General features: G+C 40.2%; 1 protein-coding gene across 3 annotated transcripts in view; it reads left to right on the forward strand.

Annotated features, from left to right (window-relative positions):
• The first annotated feature begins 358 nt into the window (after nucleotides 1–358).
• GRIA4 (glutamate ionotropic receptor AMPA type subunit 4) overlaps nucleotides 359–24,328 on the forward strand; it is a 240,641-nt gene continuing 216,671 nt past the window's right edge. For all 3 annotated transcript variants that reach the window (XM_037377767.1, XM_037377768.1, XM_037377769.1), the window contains exons 1-2: nucleotides 359–533; nucleotides 1,672–1,830. In XM_037377767.1, coding sequence (XP_037233664.1) covers nucleotides 446–533; nucleotides 1,672–1,830 — 247 coding nt within the window. In that variant the 5' untranslated portion in view covers nucleotides 359–445. The remainder of the gene's footprint in view (nucleotides 534–1,671; nucleotides 1,831–24,328) is intronic.

Below are 24,328 nucleotides of genomic sequence, written 5' to 3' on the forward strand. Positions count from 1 at the left end.
GGCGCACGGCGCATGTCCGCCCGCGCCGCGCCGCGCCGCCACTAGACGCTCCCCCCCGCCGCCAAACTCACCACCATCTTCTGCATGTGCAACATTTGCAGCCGGACAGAAACCGCTCCCCGGCGATGGAGACTGCGGGAAAAATCCGGCGCGGCGGGATGGCTTGCTGAAACGGCAGCGGCGACCGCGAGAGAGGCAGAGAGCGAGCGGGAGAGAATAGCAAACAGATACTAAAACCAAACAAAAAAAGAAAAGAAAAAAAAAAAAGAAAAGAAAAAAGAAAAAGAAAGGAGGAAATCTCTCTTTTTCTCCTCCTTCCTTTTTTTTTTTTTTTTTTTTTTTTTAATTCTTGCTTTTTGTTTGTAGCCACCTCGTCCTCAATGCCTCTCTGAGCAGCATCTAGCGAGCGAGCGGGAGAAGGCGAGACAGAGAGGCAAAAGAGAAGATGAGGATAATTTGCAGACAGCTTGTCTTGTTGTTTTCTGGCTTTTGGGGACTAGCAATGGGAGCTTTTCCTAGCAGTGTGCAAATAGGTAAGCGCTGCATTGGGCTGTGTGCGTGTGTCCAGGGGTTCAAAGTGAGTTTGAAAGGAGGCTTCTGAAGGCGTTTGCAGATTTCTCCACCGACACCATCCCATCTCCCTGCCTTCACGAAAAATCCGCGTGTATTTGTGTATGTGTGCCGGGGTGTGTGTGTGTGTGTGTATATGTGTGTGTGCGTGCATTCGCGTGCGGCAGGGAGGGTGCTTGTCTTTTGCAGAACTCGTTCCAGCTCCAGGGAGTGCAGGGTCGGTAGGGGAGGAAGAGGCTCGGGTCTGATGCCCCTTGGCTGCCTCAGCCCCCTCCGACACCCCCAGCTTCTCTCTGGCTCCCAGAGGGATGGCGAGTTATGTGCACTCGAGGTTGCGGTAACTGGCAGGGGTGGGGGTAAAAGGCAACACTGCTTTTTTCCTTCTCGTAGTTGGAAAGTTTAGGATTTTGTAGGTCTGTCCCTGTAGTCCAGTGCCCCATCCTCACCCCTTTCCCGTAGCCTCGTGCTTCCCTCCCTTCGGACGTGTTTCGGATGGGACGCAGCTATCTGAATGCTTTCCAGCTCAGCTCCATCACTGCATCATTTCTCGTGGACTTGTAAAGATGCTGCTAATAAAGCTGAGCTGCTCCCTGCCTGCACATGGCTGCAGAGGAGCAAAGTTCATTATATTCCCGTTCAGTGCAGATTATCCTACACTGACTTGGTATTTTCTTTTTTTTTTTTTTTTTTTTTTTTAATCCAGAAAGCATCGTTCCCTTTAATTAGCCCGCCACTTAACGTAAGAGGCTGTTGAGTAGCTGATTTACCAGTGTGTTCGGTATCAGGGAGATGGAGGCTAAACACTTTAAAAGGTCACTGTAATCATGACAAATCTGGGTCTTTATGTATGAAGGCTGGAAACTGAGAAGTCGGAAAAGAAGCATGAATGCATCAGGGGGAGGTTAAAATCGATTGAGGACAGTGATTTAAAGGCAGCGGTTGTGATTATGAATATGAATAGTTCCTTATCCATTAAAGTCTCAGGACTTGCCATACTGTGAGCGTTGGGAGACAGTTGCTGTTACAAGATAGTAAGTAGCTTGCAAATAATTCACCCTGCTTCCTTTGTTTTTTTTGCTTTTTTTTCCTGCTTTTTTGTAGGTGGTCTCTTCATCAGGAACACAGATCAGGAATATACTGCTTTTCGATTAGCAATTTTTCTTCATAACACCAGCCCCAATGCATCCGAAGCACCTTTTAATTTGGTTCCTCATGTAGACAACATTGAAACAGCTAACAGCTTCGCTGTAACAAATGCCTGTAAGTAAACATGCCATTGATCTGACCACCTTACACGTAAATTGCACTGGAAATAACTGGAAACCACATCATTACCTTGCATTGCAAACACATCAGTAAGTCTGTCTTCAGTATAGACACTGTTTGCAGAAATGCAAAAGGGGCAGCAATCCTTGATAGTTTCTAACTGGAGCAAAATCCCTTCTCCTGCCTTCTGCTGACTAACCTGATGTGACATTTACTTTAGTGTTATTACTGTAGTTTCTTGCTTCCTGGTTTCTATGGAGATGAATTTTGTTGTTGTAAAGAAAAATTATGAATGTCTCGCTCAGTTCATAAACCCCACAGTTACTCTTGTTTGCTTTTGCGTGTGGCGTGTCTTGCATGTATTTGAAAATGTACGATAATATTTGTGCTTACAAATGCTTTTCTAATGGCTGGAAAGGAGACAGGGAAGCAGTGGTGTGCAGGATAATATATCTGAGTTGGTTGACGCTGCAGTTGATCTGGTGATGTCACTTGAGGCAGCCCTGCTCTTATATTCTAGGTTGTAAATGTCTCTTATCATCTCGTAATGCATACATCCTGTGGATATGTCTCTATGCATCCATATATTGGTGCCAAATCAAGTTAGTATCTGATCTACTTGATTTCACAGACCACCTCAACTGGAACAAATATTCTCTTCCCACTATATATTTTATACACACACACACCTGCAAACACACACCATGAGAGGAAAGCAGAAAAATAAATGCCCTTACCAAATGAGATAACATTTACTTTTTACCAAAGTATAATTAGCCGAACTTCCTATGTTTAAATCACCTCAGGTCTTTAGCAGTGGTTAGAACACATGTTGGATATTGCTTAATCTCTGAGAGTAGCAAAGCATTATTTCTATTTATCTTCATGTATGTCTGTCTTATGAAAAGGAATTCATGTTATTATGTAAGACAGTGGGAGCTAGTGTGGCAAAGCTGAAGACTGTGGTAGTATTACTACTTTGGTGGTCATGTTTCAGGACTCTATAGGCCTCTCCTCTGTGGCTTTTAAGTTTTCAAATCCCTCCTTTTCATTCAAGAGTGAATTGCCTGTGGAAGTAGACACCCTGAGCCACATCGCTGAGCAAGTTTAAAATAGAAACATACTGAAGGTCTCAGTGTTCATTGTGCCTTTAAAATACGTACCATGTTTCTCTCCACTTTCTCACAACCATCTCTGTGGCACTTTTAATATGTAAACATCCAATGTACTGTGCAGCTCCCATGTATAATTTATTCTACAAGTCTTTGGTACTTCAAGTTTCAGATGACCTTGCCACCTTATTTAACAGGAAAAGCTTCTGAGCTGCCAAAATGGCTCCATTCATTTATACAGGAAAGATTGATGTCTCATTAAGTGTGAATTCTATATTAAGTAATGTATTAGTTGTGTTAGCATGAAAATCATTACCAAATTCCATAAGGAGAAAACATTTCAAAAGGTGCTTTGAAACTGGAAGGAATCAGATCTATGCAGGTGCAGTTCATTCAGAAAATACTACAATGCACGTTAACTTTTGCAGGCACTGATTATATATTCCATGAAGACAAATGACACAGTAGCTTTTTTAAACTTTCATTTTTAGTGAAAGAGGAGGGGACTAAAATTGTTGTATATTGAAATCAGTAATTTTAGGTGAAGTCAATTATTTTAGATTCTGCCTACGCATCCAGTTCTGCCAAATAATTTCCGAGGCTATTGTTACTTTTTGGATTAAGGGTATTGCACAGTATTTCCGTTCCAGCATTAGTGAATTAATTCTGATTTGCATAAATTTAAAATTGTCTAAAATTGAACCACTTCTTTATGTCAGGCTAACACCATAGATGTAAAAAGGGTTTGCTCAAAACTTTCCTCATTTTAGACTATTTGCAGCAGATTCTCCTCTCTCATTGCAGCCACCTTAGGTTATGTTTACCTTGCATTGTTCTAACTGAGGAAGACCTGTTACCTTATGTTTGCTGCCATTTATAGAGATAGTGATTCATAACCTGATCGTTTGTGTGTGTTTCTTGGTGTTTTTTGTTTGTTTGTTTGTTTGTTTTTAACTAAACCCGGGTTCAGTTCCAAAGAGTTTAATGACTCTGATGATGAATCTTTACAGTATGAGGTGAGGCAAAGAAAGAGGGGGAAAGTAAAACTGTATGTTCATATAATTCTGTATGTGCCTGTATTAAATAGGCCTAATCCTACAGGCCTTATTTAGGTCTGTACTTCCCACTTAAACCAACATGTATTTTTGTATTAGTTTAAGTTTGTGTTTGCTTCACGTTTTGCAGTCTTGAGCCGATTTTCTGACTGCTGCTTCTTTTTTTAAACATTTTAATACTGAAGAATATTTTTTAAACAACAAATCTTCTCATAATGAAATGTAGGCAAACTGACTGTCAACTGAATGAACATATCACATGTCCCTTAAGCTAAATATGAGCAGAATCCTGCAAAAATCAATTGTCTGATAGCTGGAGGACACCGGCTTCCATGTGATTGAATTTGCTGGCTTGACAGAGGCTTCTGAAGCGCAGATGTGTGAGATTTTCTAACCTAATTAAAGAACCCCCACCATCAGCTCTGAATTAAGTGATTTCACGGCAATATGAAATGATAACTCTTTGCTGAACTGCTGTGAAACAGCGGCTTTGGATCTTGCTATTTGTGTAGAAATCACTCGGCGCACACGTCCCCAAATATACAGTACAAAAGCCTTGGAGCTGCTGGACTGCAATGAATATTCATGTGAGTTCAAGCGTAAAGCTCTGAGACATGACCAGTTGCCTCTATTTCTGTTTCCCTCTGCTGCAGAGGTTACTTGTGAAGATTCAGGGCCTGGCCCACCGCATGTGTTAGGGACAGTAAATGGACTATTTCAAAGGATTATGCATATTAGCAGGTAACGCACTGCAACGCTGGAAAGACTTGCATATTCTTTTCTTTTCACTCAATAAAAACATGTATCCAAATATTCACTGAGGAGTACTTTTGGAACTAGTATAATTTTGTGTATTCAATTTAGTGTCTATCTTCTAATGGTTATATATGCCCCTTTTTTTTTTTTTTTTTTTTTAACAGGCCCAGAACATTGGTATTTTTATTCTGATTATGAATGCATCTGAAGCAGGTTGCTTAAGCAGATAGACTCTGTTTCAGGTTAGCAAAATTGATCTGATCTATATCAGTTTGGAGGTAGTCCGCTTTCTTTCCCCTTCCCATTTGCATGTTTTATTTAAACTCTGTTCATTTCTTTTGCACTACATACATTATTCAGAGAATCTCTCTTACTGACAGAGAGCTGAAATTATTGCAAAACATGAATAGTACAAGATTCTTACTCATCAGAACACAATACACCAGAGCTGAAACGTTTGACTATTAGCATACATTGGTTTGCACCTTATAAGCAGGAAATTCCTGTGATTAGAAATCTACCTTCAGCTTGAATTCAGATGTTGGAGCAATGCACTGATTTTTGGAGAGGATTATATGTATTTATTCTTTACCTGAATTCAAAATAATTTTCTTCTCTCCGCGCACCATCTATATTACATTACTGTATCTCAGCAATGCAGTCAACATTAAACCTGCTTGCATACTTTTGAGAGGTAGCTCTATAATTTTGCAAAGAACCATCTGCCTTCCAGCTCTTATCTTGTGGTTAAGAATTCTTCTGTTGAAGTTTCAAAAATCCTTAATGTATTACCAGTATTGCAGTTCTTGTACAGGAGTAGGCTAAATGGAGGGGAAAAAAGAAATTGGTTCAAGTCTTTCATCAGTGTTTCATAGTAAAAGTAAAGCTTTTCCCTTTGAGTCTGCTTGACTTCATGTGTATTCTGGGATGAATATATTCCTAATAAGTATTGGGGCAATTCCTAATAATTTGGGGTAGATCAGACATTTCTCTTGTTTCATCTGTGGCACAATTCAATATTTTAATCCCAGTAGATGCAACCCCCCAAAAATACAACTTTCTTTATGATATACTACATGGATCAGAAGAAGAAAAACCCACTGGAATTAAAAATCTTTTATCTTGGAATAACTTCCCTCTTTTCCCAAGAGTAGTCTCTTTGACTTTCGTACCCTCTGGACTAATGCAGGATTGATGACCTGACATTGGAGGGCCTGATTCTGCCTCACCAGTATGAATGCAGTTCCTGGGTGAGATCCACCAAGGTCAAATGCAGCCCTGAGGCCAGACAGGAACCTCCCTCGTCACTTTGCTCTCTCTGTGGGTCTGTCTCTAGGTTTGTGCTTGGTAGTAGGGGGAGAGGCAATGGCATTTTGGAGTTAACTTTTCTTCTGAGAAAGCTGAGGAAATAGACTTAAATGTAGTATTGCCTTTATATTGTGACTATCTGTCATTTTACTTACAGCAGTTTCAGCTTTGATTTGTTAAGCTGCATCGTAATGGGATTTTCATTAAATTTGGTTATTAATTCTGCTTCATAATTACAACTCAATTTAGCAATAGGAGTGCAACCTTAGTTTAATAATCAGTGCCATTTGAAACCATGGTGTTCTTTATTTAGAAAGTGAGGTTTCATACAGCTGAATGGTATTTTCCTGTCAAGAGCAGTACAGTATTCCCAAGGATGCAGTTTGGAGTATATTGAGAGTTACCATAAAGGCGTACCATACGGTCAGGTTTGAGCTGCAAAAGCAAATAGTGTGCCAGTTTGCTAAAAAAAATGGAACTGGATTAAATTGTACCCTTCTAAAATAGGATTGATTAAAAAAAACCCACAAACCCCACAACCATTTGAGGTGAGTGTTTTGCTTTAATACATGGAGTTTATCTCAAGCTAGACTCCAATTATTGAAAACAAGTCCTTAAAATTTCTATTATTAGCACTTGCCGATTGAGTCAAAGATTATGTGTGTACTTGGGTGTCATTTGCTGTAAGAAGGATTCTGTATATTCTTAAGATATAAACAGATCTGTATTCGAAGAGTTTCATGGCTCTAAATGTGATACTTGTAAATAGCTGTACAGCAGAGAGAAAATCATCAATAGCTCCAATCCATCAGAGTCTGGTTTTAATTTTCAAGGTTATTGTTGGGAAAATAAATGATGGGCCTTTGCTGAAATATAGTCAGAATTCTTCAGTGAAAATTCAGAACATGCATTTCCCTGGCATAAACCAGGATTTTTGTCCTAGCACATTACTGGACTGGCTGAAACTGTAAACTCAAGAGCTTTATTATAGGCTACAGAAATAATTGAATCTTCATTTGAGAATATTAATAACAAGGACTGTGCTCCTTCATTCCTCCTGCAGGAGCCAATGCAGTGCAGTACTTGTGTAGGACAAAGCACTGTAACAAGTAAATTAAATTGATTAACTTCAGCTTTATCATTGTAATCTAAGTTTGCATGTTAGTCAAAATAGCTCATGCATTTCATTTTTAAGTCTTGATTGTTTTGAGACTTGCTTGTTCATGAGAGAGGAAGACGTCTGTTTTGATTTCTTAACGGGTTTAGATCCTACTGTGAGTTGTGTAAATTCAGATTGTGAGCAGGTGAAGTTCTTTGGATTTAAATGTGTTGGACCAAATAATTTTTCCTCATAGTTCTTATTCCTTAATATACAACTGAGTAAAAGGAGGTGAAATTTGTGCTAGTGCAGAAGTGAAGAATCAGTGTAATTAAATGGAAAAATTGGACTTCTCTCTAGAATTCCATTTGTCTAGGTAGTTGGCTTGAGGCCAAGCTTTTGACCTAGTACAGCACCAAGACTGCTTTTGCAACTTAGGTGGGTGTATCTATACTGAAGTTACGTGTTGGAACACCAAGTCAAACTAGATAAATTATTCCTGTGTACATCAAGAATTGTTCTTCTGAATTTGGGAAAATAAGCTTGCTCAGAAGTACCTGATCACAGCATCTTTCTTGGAAGTTTTGGTGCTGTTTTACTTTTAGCCATTTTCTTAGTTTTATTATCTTCCTCTATCTAGTTTGGGTTCTTACATAACTTTTTTTTTTTTTATTTTGTTTTGTTTTTTATTTTTATTTTAAGGATCTCACTGGCTTTTAACAGTGCTGATATGGATTCAGTTGTTTTTCAATGCAGTTATGGTTGGGTACTATTAAAAATTCGGTATCAGCCATGTCTGTTTTCAGACACCCATGTTCAAATAGGCTGTCTTACATTTTGGCACTGAGAGATGTTCTAGTATTTTCCAGAGTACTCAGCAGCACCTGCTTTCCTGGTGGGAACAGTTTACTGCTGAGCACTTCGGAAAATCTGTCTCTGTGTGATAATGTGTCAACTGTCTTGTCTCAGTAGTGTTACTTCCTTGTGAGGACATTGTTTCTTCCCTGTTCTTTTCCCCATAGTCTTGATGAAGCATCTGCTTGACTTGTTCAAGTAATTTCAACTGTTTCTTGGGTTTCTGGTAAGAAAATGGAACCAGAGTGTCACATACCCATCACCTTTGTCTTGGCAATGCACTGTAAAGACCCATCCCATCCTTCTTCCTCTTCTTCAGGTTCCTTGGAAGCTGATCATACATGAGCTTTATTTTGGACTCATGGGGGGAATACCTGGATACTTATTAACAACCTGCTGTTCTGGGGGGGTTTGTCCAGCTATGCTAACATTAACAAATTCCAGTGCAAATATTGGCACTTGGTCTGCAGTTTTTCCCTCAGACCTGTCGGTGATTTAAATAGGAGCTGTACCTGAGCAAGGATTGCAGACTTGGACCTGTTACAATGAAGGATCAGTAGGAAACAGCTTCTTTTGCGAGGCGAACAGGTTCTCATTCCTTCATCTTGTAGCTCAAATTTTTAAAAGTATTAAGTTGCTTAACTCCTGTTATTTAAAAAAAAGTGTAAAGTCTAGAAATTGGACCCCTGGTACATAATTGGCTATTTTAAAAGAATGTCATTTGGGATACTGTTTTCTTCTGTTCCACAAGCTGTTTTGGTGTTGTATTTATATGCAGCCATTGCTCCTGAAAAATGCAGTCTTGTGCAGTAGCTTTCTATATTCTAAAGTCATGGACAACATGAGTGTGGCTGCAGGTTTTTTTTTCCGTAAATACAAATAAAGCACAAGAGAAACAAAAAGCAGTTAAAGTTTTCAGCAGCTTATTTATTAGATTCTTTGTGGGGAAAGGCTTTAAACACATTTTGGAGGCTGATTTTAAAACATACCAGCTTCTAACTATTCATAACAGTTTGACCCTCTGTGGGATAGATTTGGTGCCATTTCTGCATGCACGCTCTTCCAGTTGTTTTTATGATGTATTTGCAGAGTACTCTCTTAAACCCATAAAATTTGAACTTCATTTTTATTTGCACATCACCTTGTCATACAATTCAGGTATGTGCAATGAATATCCATCAAACGGGTGTTTTAGGAAACTTCACAGGTACTGAGAGTTAATTGCTGAAAAGAATTAAGACTTTTATGCTTTGTTTCCCTCAATTTTCAGATCCATTTCTAAATGGATATGGAATTTACATTTTCACATTGTAGTGCAAAAGGCGGTGCATATGTTACTATTAGAAATCATTATCCAAAATAATTGGGAATTATTGTACAAAATATTCTGGTTTTGCTAATTTCTTTCACAGTTATGTGTTACACTTCATTTATTTTTGTTAAAGATTTTACTGATACCATGTGGCTTTTTTTGTTTCAGTGTCAGGTTCAGATCTGTTTTCTCAGTGGGTAAAATGATTTCTGTAATATATATTCAAGGTAGAGACAGAGGCAAGAGAGGAAATTCTTGTAGAGCAAGAAGAGTACAAAACAGCGTTTTTCTTTGCGAAAGCTTCCAGCTCTACTTTAATATTCCTGATGTACAGTAGCAATATTTCACGCTACTAGTTAATGTGAGCTATGGGTCTGGATGGTGTTGTCTTTAGGTCTGGAAAACATTATTGAGTATAAGTGAAAAACACTTTATCAAGCCCATATACATTCATGTAAAATGCAGGAGTAAAAAGCTATAATATTTTTTAAAAAGCACATGCACATCAGTACACTTAATCCTTTGTTTCCTCATCTAAGTTGATGGAGGAAAAATGAACAGGACTTTATAGACCCACAGTCTCAGCAGAGTCGTGTAGGACCTCGTATTCGTGATTTCCTTCAGGTTTTCTGTGTGGTTCTGTCCTGATGGGGCTTGCTAATAACAGCCTCCAGCCTTCGTCGTTTCCATCCATTTAAAGTGAGAAGAGTGTTTAAGAATGGACTTTTCAAAACCACTGCATCTGGGAGGATAATTTCCTTTGAAAATCAATAGTCATATGCTCTTGGCTGACTCGGGAGTGTTTCTCACTTCTCCAAGTAGAAGGCACAAGCCAGGTAAGAAGCTGGCTCTTGAGGCTGTTTGCACACCCTGGTAACACTTTCTCTCTGTCTAGCTGTTTGTGTGGCCTCCAGTTGAGAGCTGGTCGGGGTTTTTTCTTTCTCAGATTTTTTCTTTTTTTTTTTTTTTTTCATATATCAGTATCCTTATTCAGTGCTTCTCTCAGGTGGTAAAAGCAATGGGGTAATACCGTAAGTGATCCATTATAATATTGATAAGAATTGCAATTTCTGTCTGGAGGCACAAGCAAATGTCCAAGGAAAAGGGGATAAGAGGACATACATCTGCATCTGTTGCAGGGTTGCATGTGCCCTGTGAAAGTGCGTGGCTGGCAGGTCAGGAGTAATGCCATATGGAAGTGATCCAGGTTATAAGTCTTTACAGATGATACAGGAAAGATAGGAAAGCAGTCTGGGGGATGAAATGTTGTCTCATGGCTGTAAGTATCAGTGCTTCAAAGAAGAAAAAGTAAAGGTCACCAAAATAAACGGGAAAGTGGGTAGCGTGTAACATTGTTCGCAGAGTATAGTGTTCTTAGGCTGGATGGAACCATTTTGATCACCCGGTCTGACGAACAAAATGCTAGTCAGCCAGCCTCAATTAATTTCTTTAGTGAACCTATAATTTTTTTTCCAAATAAATCCAGTGCTGAATTACCTGTGAAAGAATCACAGGTAAACTGGCGTGTAGCAACACATCATTTGGATGTATCACTGTCTTTATCTGTGTTGAATGTAGGAGTCGTACAGAGTAAGCAAGAAGCAAGCAGAAAAAAAAATGCTTACTGGGTTTGTTGTTAATCTTTAATTTAGAGAGATACCATAATCAGCATGATTTGCATCCAGTTGTCACAGTTGTGCAGCTCCCAGAGCCCCCCTGAGGTTTGTTCTGGGTGGCTGGTACCGTGTCTTGCCTGCTCAGAGGGACAGTGTGGGACACCCTTAGTAGCAAGGCTTGTGCCATGGCAAGACATGTAAGGACTTACTGGGGCCTTTTTCAGGTTCCTTGAAAAATGCTTCCAGTGGACACAAATGGTGGGTTTTTTCCCTTTCCGAAGAAAGAACATCCCCTTACCCCACAGTGGGGAGTGTGGTTTGAAGCAATAGCAATATAAGCTTAGTAAACATGTTCAAAGACCATTAGGTATGTTTTTGCTAACAAATGTGTGGTAATCCCCGTTACTTGTATTCACAGAATTGTCTACTTACAAATACAACTTAATGGTCATGTATGTTACACATATTTCACTTTTTATGAGACACAGAGGATGTGAATCTATTACTGCTTTCACCTGGAGGGTTTGGGCTGTTAGCTTAAGATACCATGAGTTACGAATTTAGCTTTGCAAATCCCTGGTTTCATCTCCATTGTGTGTTGGAGGAGATGGCAGCCTGAACACAAACATGATGATGAATGAGATTTAATGCACAAGAATATTTGCAGAAAGCAAAAGCCTGAATAAAGGAGTACAAGAAGTGTTCCCATAGCTGTCTTTGATGATCTGTTGCAGTATTCTGAATAGCAAGCCTATGTGGAAAGAGGAAGAAAAGGACAAGCCCTTTATTTCCTTATACCATAAGTGATTAAAACAGGGAGAAGTAGCAACACAAGACCTCAGCAATTAATTATGGTATATTATAGCTGTACTTGCAGCGTTCTGTTTACTACCACTCCATCCGTTAAATGGTTTGCTTAAATGATTTATTTTACATCTGTTAATATCAGCTGGAAAATGACAATGTGTTTTCAGATAGCTAACTCGGAAAAAGAACAGGCACAGTTAATGTAAATGCGTGTATGCAGCGTATCATTGGCAAGGTTCAGCCGGGTGGTGTGTGTGATGATTTGGAGCCCGGGTAGGAGGTGAGTCTGCCCCCGTTCTTCAGGGACCCTTGCGCTCAAATATGACAGATTGCCTGGAGTAAGGAGTTGGAACAAGTTCGAGACCTTGTGCCTGAAGTTGCTGTTTGCCCTCCTTTCACCCTCAGATGGGTGGGAGAAGGGGTTCAAGATACAGCAGGAGCTGTGTATTTGTGAAACGGCTTTATTCAGTGTTGAGGAAGGAGGTTTCTGAGAGCAAGGAAGGGCTGATGTGCAGCACTGCTTGCTGCATGGGGAATTATCTGCTGCTGAAAACAGAGCAGGGAAGTGGCTGATGCTTGTGAACTAGGGATTACGCCTGCTGTGAGCTGACATGACTTTGAAAAACTTTAAGGTGGACATGTGGTTGTGCTAAGCTGAAAACTTAGTATGGAGGGGGAAGTAATGACTAGTCCACATGTCCAGTGGAGTACAGTAGGAGTTAATAGATGTGGAAGAGCATAAGACTAAAAAATACTGTTCAGGGAGACAGAGGGAAAATTCTGTTCTTTTCTATCAGCTATCTTCCCCTCCCTCCCTGCTTTTCACTGTTATGTGCCGCAGCTTTTCATGAAAAAATAGGAGCAGTCTGCAAGATGCATCACCAGTGGAAGCAGTGGACAGGGTGATTCCTGAGGTCTGGACCACTGGGGAAGCGCTGATGCGCTGGAGGCAGCAGATGGCATCCCAGGGGCTGAGTTGTCTGTCCCCTTCCTGCCCACACCTAGGGACAGGCTGGTGTGGCTGCTGTGTTCATCATGTGCTGTTACCTCCTATAACGTATTGATTACAAATAATCATCAGCTTAACTACTGCAGGGAAAGGAAGGAAAGGGACAGAGCATAAAATACTTGTTTCTTTGTTACGAACAGAAAAGAAATTACATCCTTACACAATCTCAGAAAAACTGTGCCTGTTTCCATCTCTGTCTTACTCCCCTCAGCTTGCCTTAGACTCCATCATGGTCAATACTTTAATATTTTAAGGGAGTGAGTGGAAGGAAGGGGTGGTGGTGTTGTACCACAAAAGACAGTTTATACAGATGAATTGGATTGCTTTTCTCCATTCTTCTTTGGGTCTCTGACAGATGTTGAAGGACTCCTGTATTTTTATTTCCTGATGAAAGCCCTGTAAAGCCAATCATTCTTTTAGTTGGTGTTTATGATGGGAATCTTTTGCACTTCAGTGCAGCTGGCAGGCACTAGGGCTTCACACCTTAATCACATCTTCTTTGTCAGTCTTTCATACGCTATGCTAAATGCGAGACTAGCAGAAAATCCTTTGAGCAGTTACAATAATAGGATAATAATTATTGCAGTTACTTGCACTTATATAGTGTTTGTGAGATTAAAATGAGATCCAGCATGACATTACCCATTTCAAAAGGTGTGGATATCCCCTGCCAGCACTATCACCTTGAGAAACTGCTCTCCATGGCCTCACCTTCCTGCTCTCTAATCTTTGGCATGGTCAAGCAGGGCTGTACTGCCACCTTCCTATTCACATCTGTGAGCAACTGACTGCACAAATAAAGTCATGAAAGAGAATGTGAATGAGGGGAATCAGCAGCATGAAGAAGGTTTTTATCCTGTGCATGGCTATGAAAGACGGGAGAACATTAAAGAGCAGTCTTTCCAGTTCAGAGGGAGCATGCTTACATGAGGCGTTTTCCTTTCTTGACTGCATGTCATGTAGATTTTAGGAGCATTAGTGAGAGCTGAAGATGTGCAGCCAAAAATGTAGCACACAGGTGTAGCTCTAAGCCTGTTGGTTTCTTAAGATGTGCATTAAGATAATGTGCTACCTTCTTATCTGGTCCTGTCTGTGAAAGTATTGTCTGCAAACTGTTGGATTATTGGTACAGTAAGTTAGCAGTTTCTGTCTACTGAAATAAAATCCTTCAGGGTCTTTTCCTGGCCCAAAAAAAGTGCTTCACACTTAATTAAAATTATGAATTTCAATGTCAATCTTTCAAAACATTATACCTGTTGCTAGTGCTGTGATGATGATAAGTTCCTTAAGGATGTGTGTGACCATAATAAACTGGTGGCATAGTTTTTTCACCAAGACAAAAATAGCAAAGTGATTTAAAATCCTAGATGCTTTTTTCTTTTTTTTTTTTTTTCCCAGCCTGAAACTTTCCACATTAAGAATACAAAACACAAAACAACTCCAGATTTTAGAGGGAGCCAGCCCCTTTTTCTAACCTCTCTTAGTAGGTCCAAACAGAGATGGAAGCATTCAAAACCTTTCAGAAGACAGAAGCACAGCAGACTTATCTCCCTGCATCTGTGGCATGGGTGACTGAAAAAGCTGTGTTTGTCACCTCAGTTAATGGGGTTGTCCTGATGGTTGACTTTGAGGGCAAATAATGTCTCAGACTAATTATAATCCAGGATGTGCCACAATTCTGGTTACCTGTACAGCCAGTAATCCACAGTAGGCCTCCATGGAGGGCAGCCTGAATGTGGCCGTTCCCCGTATCACACTGGGTAAAATGCCTTTATAGGCAGCCAGCAATTCCTCATTGTATGAGAAGGCAAATGTCAGAGGTTATGCTGTAATACTTCTCACTTACTCTGTGGTCATCTTGACCAAACAGAAGATGTTTTTGTCCCTGATACGTGTTTTGATCTAATACCCTGGAAGTTGTAACACCTGACGGTGGTCCCAAAGGATCACAGCAGAGGAGTATTTTACATTTCTGCCACTCCAGAAGTACACTGGTACTTCCATCTCCATTTGGCTGTGACAAGGACCTGAGGAGAGCAGAAGGGACAATGACTGGCAACCTCAGCCTTCCTGGGGCCATTTTCTCCTGCACCTACACCCCACCCCGGGACAGCACCTGTCTGGGAAGGGCACTCATTGATCCTCGCTTCCTTCTGCCACATGAACAAAACTATAAAGGGGGCAAATCAAGGGTGGGACTTGCCTTCTCCTCTGGGGCATCCTGTGCATATTTATGACTTAATATCTGTGCTCTGGCTTTCTCTCACGTATCTGCAAGAGAATTTGCGCAACAGATTAATTTTGTTTCCTCCAGCTGTTTGTTTTCTTAGGGTTGTTACTTGCATCTCAAATTATATACTTGGTTGACAGTGTTTTGTCACCAAAAGAGGAGGTTTGTGATGATAGGGACAGGTTGCTGAGGCAATGCTACAGCATTTTGGGATGGTGAGCTGCAGAGGCAGACAAATGTAAAAACGCTGTATTTGTTTTCTTCCATGTGTATGTAGACAAAGTCATAAAAAACACTTAAAATACCTTTAAAACACTCTATTTTGGCTTTCTGTTGCCAACTGTAAACATTTAGGAGATGCTTTCTGGGAAGAGACTTTTAAGAGACTTGAGGCATCACACAGCCTGGCAGGGCTAATCCTGAAACTCCATTGGAAGCATGGATGGGAGTTAAATAACTTGGACCAAGTTGTTGTTCCTTTCTGGTTGAAAGTGTTGCCTAGAAATCTGTTCAAATGTGTATAGCTAACAGTGAACTGTCCTTCTGTACATGCATTTTTATGCTTCTTTCAGCTAATTCAATGATTGAAACACTAAATCTAACACTTGGACAGCTTTTGGATTTATGGCAGTCCCTGAAGAACTTTGACTTACAGTTATTCATATAGGTAGTTCTTAAAATTTATGACAGAAATAATAACTCTGTGATAATATTTATCCTGTTTCTTATTTAGAGCACTTGAGTGTGAGAACAAAAAAGGTGAGCAGCTGGAAATTCCTGGGGCAAAGCTTTGGCTCTGTGCTCTGCTCTTCCTTACAGGGTGTGGAAGCTACAGACATTTCAGAGACTTCAGACAATTTTCAGAATTTGCAAAAACCAAAGTGAAATTTGGCCCAGAGCAGTAATTAGAATATTTAACTGTATTTTAGGTGCTCTGCTTATCTCTTTACACTTAATTATTGTTTTCCGCTATTTAAGGATGTGCACATGCGCTGCAGAGGAGTTTGGCCAGTCATCCCTGTCCGAGTGCACATCCTCACAGGGTGACAGTGATCTTCAGCCGTTTGTTCTGCCCCTCTGGCTGCTCTGTTGCTGTCCATGGTATTACCTACAGTGTGCTCTGGATCTCGAGAGGTTACAGCAGATCTCTTGGGGCTAGGCAGTAATGGGGACATCCTGGAAAAATGAGAACGAGCAGCTGGAGACAAGTGGAGTCAGGTCTCGGTGAGCCAGCCGATGTGGTGTTACCCTGCCTTCTCCCTTCCCTCTCGGGCCATCACATTGACCAAACTTTATGAAGGGAACCTGTCAACAGCACTGTTTAATCAGAATGGATATCAGGGATGTTTTATATAATTTCCTTTTTTGGGTGGGGGGTGTCATACCTGCCGTCTGTGTTTTCCATGTTCCTGTGAATATCTGTTGCAAGTATGGTATCTTCTGGTACTCAGCAATTGAAAGAAGGACATGGAACACAAGTGGGCAAGGAGATACAGTATTTCCTGGGAAGGAGTGAAAAATGAAAACCAGGTTTCTGCTGCACTTGTCCTTAGAGGAAGCCTTTCTTCAGGCTGAGGTCATGTTTTCACTGAAACAATGTGAAAATTACTTAATTTTCATTTTAAGGACTAAGAAACTAACTTTAGTCTAAACCTATGACACCAAGGAGCTTTCTTGTGAGCGGAAAGGCTGCTGTATTCAGTGGCTATTGTTTTAATTTGTTACTAAGGCAATCTTTAGTCAAATAGACAAACTGTGACCTGAAGGAGAGCCCTCCTATAGTGGGATCAGAAAATGTCTTAAATTACTGTCTTCTTTAATGTTCATGTCTTTGTAAGAAGAGGTTTAGTGATGCAGTCAGGTGTGAGCAAGATTAATGGCTTTCAGATATGCTTGGGATGATGGCTTTGCTTTTTTGTTGGGTTTTTTGTTGTGGTTTGGTTTATCTCACATTCAAAACCAAGCATCTCCTGTATAAATCTTACAAATCTTTTAAAAAAATAATATTCAAACTCCAAAGTGGGTGAACACGAACAAAGCTGTACTATCCATTTCAGTGAGGCACACCGGGATGGGTGTTGTGTTGGATTAATGCTTTTTTGTGGGTCATCAGTGACCTGTGGAGGAGCTGCTGCCTCACTGGCATCCCAAGATGTGGCAGTGCTTCTGTACAGGGCTTGTGGTACCCCTCTCTGTGGGGTACTGGTGTCCCTGCCACCGCCATCCCAGCCCAGATCAGCCTCAGGAGGGGACTTGCGTGCACCCAGGTAACAGGCAGGGCTGGTTTTAGGATAATGTGGTTAAGCTGGTAGGATTGTACTAAAGCCATGGGGGGCTGCAGGTGTTTGGGAATATTGGAGCAAACCTGCATTAAGTTGTAGCCTGTGCCATTGCTGCCCACGCAGAGCAGCGCCCACCTCTGTGGCTGGCTGCCTGGGGCTGGGGTCTGGACAAAAAGTTGCCTGGTGCCTGCCCACCTCTGTCCTTGCAGAGGAGGGGGCTGGGCAGTGGGGCTGGAGAGCGCATCGGTTGTTCTTCTGTAGGGGTAGGAGACTGTAAACACTGATACCAGCCTCAGGCTTACTGCAGCAAGTACTGTCCTTAAAAGCTCAATTGTAACCACTAAGGAGAATATAAGTGACTCCAAAAATAGGTGATTTCAAAGGGAAACTTTCAGACCTTTTAATAAGCAAAATAGCTAGTGCTTGTTTGTATGCCTTGAAATTATGTGGGGTTTTTTTCCTTGCTCTTTAGGGTTAATATACTGTGAGCATGTCATGAGAGCATGTCTGCTAACTGTTTCTAGCAAGACTTCTTGAAATGCTGCCAGAAGACCTGGAGAGCTGCATACCTTGCTTTTAACACAGAGCGATAGGCTTGCATCACAAATCATGCCATTGCATAGCCAGGATTATAAACACCAAATTTTAATTATCAAGTATATTATGATTCATTAATGCAGGTTAATAGGAGGTAGACAGACAGCTCTGGCTTTGCAGTGCAAGAAAGATAAATGGAAGATGCTGTGTTTATACTAGATGCTGGAGTAGAATGTGGAATTTTTCTTTCCTCCATTTTGTCTTGCTGCAGCTATATTGCTTGAACTCAAAGTTGTTCCGGGAAGAGAGACTGGAAATAGACAAATGTACATCCATCACCAATGTTCAGAAATCTGAAACTGAGCTTTAAGTACAATGTGAACTGCTGAACACAAAACCTAGAGGAGCAGCCGTAATGCTTTGTTATGTTCTGTGGCAAATATTCCTGTGATTGTTTAACAGCACCCATTTAAACTTTGGCTGTATTGAATAAAATACTACTTAACCATTCCCCTTCCATTTGTATTTGAATAAATGTTTAATTGACTTCATGACAACTATTCCAGGAATGGCTTATCAGTTTGGGTGGTAAGATAGATGGTATGTCATTGATTTAATGACATAAAACCATGTTTAGGTAATGAACTTTTCACAAGTCTTTCTCTTGTAAACATATAATCATCTACTTCAATAAGTCTTTCCCAGGCTAAATTAAAAGTAGCATGTGAGAAAATTAATGTATATGCAATGTATCACATACATAGCTGTAACTTGAGTCTAGATAGTGGAGCACACTATTGCCTAACCATCAAGCTGGCTTTAGAGGAGTAATCAGCTATAAGAAAATAATGAGTACCTAATTTTGTATCATTAGAGATAATTATTATAACTGGGAATGCTTTTAACCTAAAGGTGAATAAATAGCACCTGTGCAATATATATGTCCATAGTTTAAAATATCAGTTTAAATGAAAGATGTAGTGAGAAATGGAAAATGGAAATTCTGAGTTTGTTTGCAACATCCTTTTTTTCTTGTGGAGGTGACTTTGAACACTTACCATGAAAATGGCATTTAATATGATGTACTAGATGTGTGTAGGCTATAGTGGCGGATATATGTTATGGTGCTTCTAAGCGTGATGGTTCTTCAACTGTCTGGACCAGAGCTTGGCCAGGAGGCTCCTTGGCCCCCTCCAGCCCCTGCACCTGGGCATTGGGAGGGCCTGGGGGAGCATGAACCTCCATGGAGGAACTTAAAAAGCCCCCAGGCCCAAGACTTATTTTACTCACTCTTATGTCATGCACTGTAGTTGGGAACATAATTAATGGGTGGGAAGAGGGCATTTTTGAATGAAAAAGGTTCTTGTAATTTTAAAACAGTTCAAAGAAGTAGAGGTTATGAGATACCTCAGTCCCAGTGGAATCCGGATAACCCATTGCCTACTGTGAAAGCACCAGCTTATAAAATGATGTTCAGAAGTATTCCTTAGTCTTTTCTACACAGCTGATATTTTTCCCCAAATGGAAGAAAAAGAAGAAGAAAAAAGAAGCTTTTGGCTTCCTCAGTGTCTTTCACATGGGAATTTCAGAGGTGTTAGTATTATCCATTAACTAAGTTTCTGAATGTTTCATAATTTGTGTGGAAACACAAAAGATAATTTGAGTTGCATTTGCTTTCTAGTGTGCTGTAATGGGTCAGCAGAGATGAGCAGAGCACAGGTCCAGAGCAAGGCAGGTGTCCTCCATCACAGGTGGTCCATGCAGGTGAAAGGGAAGGTCTCTAATTCTTAACACCAACCAGGCAAAGTTCATCAGCTAGTGGCTGTGAGGAGAGCTTCCCGTCATTCCTGCCACAGAGGACAGAAGCAGTCTGGGCTGTTTGCTACCCATTTTTACCATCAGGCATTCGGGGTCTGATTTCCAGTGGTGTGCTGAGGACACCCACTGCTCCAGTGGCTGGAAAGCTAATAGGAGATGCTGTTGCTCACTTTTCTAACAAATAGGGCTCAATTTTTCTCCTGAGTCACCATATGTCAAAGGCAGTTTATTTTGTCTGGAAAAAAGTATCAGAAGGGTTTCTGCTGGAGCACATATGTGGATTCACCCAATTACAGAACCAGTAATTCCATGAAGTGACTTTAACCATCAACTTCTGTTTCAACTTTAGTTTATAAAACTAATAGAACCAGCCCAACCCCCCTTCTTTTATAGTTTCTGGGACAGCTGGTTGTTTCAGAATGATCCAGTGCCCAGCTGTATATTCTGTATGTTCAATAGCATCTTCTAGGTACATAGGTCCAGTTTCTGACAACTTCATCATCTATGTACCAAAGGGAGAAATCTACATTTCTCTAACTGTTCTCACCACCATCGATCTGTTACCTTAAAAACTGGAAATACACAAAAAGTTGAAGGAAAGGAAATCAATGGTATAAACTGTTCAGTGTCAATAATTATTTCAAGGCATGTTCGTGTTCCCCATTTCTGAGAGTTTAAGGGGGCACTTTCAGAAATAATTTATCTCCTCTGTCATTGAAAGTTACAAGTGGAAGTATTCATTGCTGTATGATACATCTGCTTTCAAAACAGGATACAGATAGTACTGTTCTTCAAGACCCATCTCAGAGGAAATGTTTTTCATCCTTTTTCACAAAAACATATTCAAGTGAAAGTCATCGCAGTTATGTGCATGCATAAAGTTAAGCATACTTCTAAATGCTTAGATGAACAAGGTGTTCAAAGTATTTCAGTGTTTTTCAGGCTAAAGCACAAATATTTCGCACATGGGGAAGGAAAAGTGAGATGTTTGTTTGAGGCCAAGGAACCAGTTACCAGCAGGATTGGAAGGAACTGAATTCCCTGACTAGTTTCTTGATATCCAGAGCACAATTTGAGAGCCATTTATATATATAGATAAAGGTGTAAGAGACTTAATGGTGGTTGTGTTTTATGGTTGTCTTTATTCGCTGGAAGTGCTCTATCTGAAATATAGGGATTTTTTTAAAGAGCAGATAAACTATTACATGAAAATCTATTAGTAGTATAAAAATAAACAAATTTATGCATATTTTCTTGGTTTTGTCTTACAATGTTGTCATGATCAAGTTTATAGTCTTAGCTATGTGTTTCATTTTCCCTAGTACCGTTAAAGCTGTCATTTAATTTTAGTGTGTGATGTACAATTGCTTATTTATCATCAAGTTTCAGACAGTATATTCCTGGAGCACAGAGTACACTTTTTCCCAGCAAAAGTAATTCCTTGATTGTAAAGGGCAAGAACAGTCGCTGAGCTATTGTTTTAGTATTCTGTTTCGAATTTTTGCTTTAATGATTTTTGTAATATGTAGTGTAAGCTTCTCACACATTAATCTCAAAATAATTTATCTGTTTGTTGTTGGACTGTTGTTTAAGGAAAATTTATATGCTGCTGACTTTTTAATAACAACTGAAGTATGGAAACAATTGTTTCCAGAGAGTGAGATGAACTTTCAGAATTTTAGAAATAATCATGTAAATTAATGTATTTCATATATTTTTACTGCATTTCCCCAACAATGTTTGTATGCAACAGATTCAAATCAAACAAACAAACAGATGTGGTTTTTGCATGATGGGATTTTGCATATGAGACTCTCTTCTGAAGGATACTGGGGATGCAGAAACTTTGCATGGATTCAAGTACAGATTAGCTGTGCACTGGGGAAAGAGACCCATGAAGCCAAACCACTCAGAAACACCCCAGAAGCTGTAAATATTTGAGCGCTGGGAGAATATTCAGGGGAAATACTCACTTCTGGCCACTATGGGAGATAGGTGGACCCTTTGTCTGAGGCAAAATTGCCATTCTTATTTTGGGGGATATTTCCAATCCCATTGCAGTTGTAGACTGTGTGTAATACTGTGCTAACATAGGAACACTCTAGACATGATTGCAAACCGACATCTTTGAACTAGAGAGACTGACACCCGACTGTGGTTTCCTGGAAGTGGGGACCACCAGAGAGTGCTGCTCACACTGCTGAGCATCAGGCTTGGGCAGGTGTAGGTGATGGCACGAGATGCAAAGACAGGACAGGCAAAGGACAGACCCAGTGAAGCAATTAAGCGTTCAATGCACATGCTAGCACTAATGAAAGCCTCACAGGTATTTCCAGAGGAGAATGTACCCTTTCCACTCAGAAACATCAAAGGATCTGTAGGGTTACTGATTAGGAACTGCAGCTTCTTTTACTTAAGGAAGGCATGGATAATTAATGATTTTGCGTTCTGATTAGAAAATTAACATTGCTAATGCTGTTACTAGATAACTGAATTTTGGTATTATAAAAGCCTTTTGAAATGCAATTTGACAGTGCATATATCAGATTAAATTGGATTGATTATGGGAGTTTTGAAGTTGTTGATTTCTTTGAGAGCTGTGTTAACGAAGCATTATATTGTAACAGGACCCATTAATAGCACTGTTCCACTTAGCTAACAGCCCATTACCCTCAATAGGGAATAAAGTACAGACATGAGATGCCACAGCAAGCAGGGTAGGACAGGGTATTCCACTGCATCCACTATAGATCTTGGGTACAGTTCTAATTTTGTGGTGCCATGGGGTCTTATTTTCACTGTCAGCTTGGCCTGATAATCTGGAGTCCTACAGACTGCTGTCATGAAGTGAGGCCGTGGCTTTGCATTGTCTGCTAACATCGGCAGACTGTTGTGAGAATACCATGTGGCAGGATGGTACAGTGACAATATTCTGTCTATTTGAGGAACTAGTGAAAAGAATTGATACACTGGGTGCGCTCTGACCGTCCCAAAATGGCAATGAGATAAATACCTGTCTGTAGTTCTCCTCAGTTTCTTTTGGGCAGGGTACTTTTCTCCCTAGTGGCCAAATCAACTGTGTTGTACTCCGGGGTACCATGCAAGAAATGAAAAATGTGCATTAAATATTAAAATGAGGAAGTCAGCCTCAAAACTAGTAGTAACTAGAGGCTGCATACCAGAAGCTATTTTCAATTCTTTTAGAAACTTCCCTGCTTTGAATCTTGGCCAAAACCTTATCCTATATATTCAAAACTTTGTAGAGAAAAAGAGAATTTAATTTCTGAATGTTAGTGCAGCATCTGTGGAGTTATTTGCCACTTTCCCATATGTTACTCTAACGACCCCACTGAAGGCAACAGGCAATGCCAAGGTACAACTCAAGATTGTCATCCAATGGTGCATGGATACGACAAAGAGTTATTTTTCATATTCTGAGCTTTTTGATAATAATGATGATGCAGGAAAAGATACTTGCACAGCTGGCAGCTAAAAATGTATTTTTTGAGGTCAGGAAGTTTGGAGGTCAAAAAATAATAAAACCCAGGGTTCTATCTGTTGTTACTTTTTGCAGTAAAATTGCCCTTAATGCAAATGTTTCCATGTCCACAGTTACCTACTGTGGTTGTCTGGGAGCCCTGAAAAAGAAGCAGCCTGCAGCTGAAACAACTAATAGGGGAAATTATACTCGAATCCTGTTGCCGTCCCGGTGCATGCTCTGGTTCATCAAGCTTAGGAGATAACACAAAATTTTTATTTTATTCTGTGATGAGATTTTTGGGGGTGCCAGGATGATTAGGGATGTGAGAAATTAGATACTTTCTGGAGGTCTCTGTTTACTCACTTGCCCCAGGCATTCCTATATGATCTTGACTGCAAGAGGCAAGATCTGGGCTCAGGAGAGGTTAAGAGGTCTGAGAGCAATAACCCAAGTAAACCTAAACACACCTGTCAAAGACTGATAAGAGCATAGGTCTGTCAGCAGCATTTCTGTAGTTCCGGAATTGTGCCAGCCCAATTTCCTCTCTATTTTATTACTTTCCAGTAACGCAAAATTCTTAGGAGTGTCTGCTGTCTCGCAACCCCCAAAACTTAATTCAAATTATTTGCCATTGAAGCTGTACTCACAGTCCTGGAACGTTAAAATTCTGCCTGCATTGCAGGGTTGAGGCAGTAGTTTGTTGGGGGATTTTTTGGGGGTTTTTTGTTTGTTTTGTTTTTTAAAGTCCTAACAACAACAACAAAAAAAGCAAGACATAAAACGGCTGACCTTTGATGTAGACACCTCTTTCTTAGACTAAAATTGTTTTTGAACAAAAGTGGCTTTTACATGGATGTAATTAGACTGAGTTCATTGGCATCCATCTGAATTTACATTGGTTCTTGTCTCTTTTCTTTTAGTAGGTTTTCATTTTCAGTAGTTTGGGTTTCATTTTGAAAAGTATTGTCCACTTCCAGAGTTGGAGATTTGTGAAGCAGGACATGTAATCAAGTAAAAATTTTAGTTTCATCTAGAGAAAAATATGTCAAAACCAAAACAAAAGCAGGCTTCTCAATCAGGAAGCCATTTGTCTTGCTCTCTAGTTTTTAAAAAAGAAAAATATTTTGAGGAGGGGAAAGCGAAATGGGGAGATGAAAAATGGTTAAAGGGAAAGAGCTGGCAAATGCAGGAGGTGGTGAAAAACCTGTTGTTAAT

This window comes from Falco rusticolus, chromosome 2, assembly GCF_015220075.1.
Source record: "Falco rusticolus isolate bFalRus1 chromosome 2, bFalRus1.pri, whole genome shotgun sequence".
NCBI classification, from domain to species: Eukaryota; Metazoa; Chordata; class Aves; order Falconiformes; family Falconidae; genus Falco; species Falco rusticolus.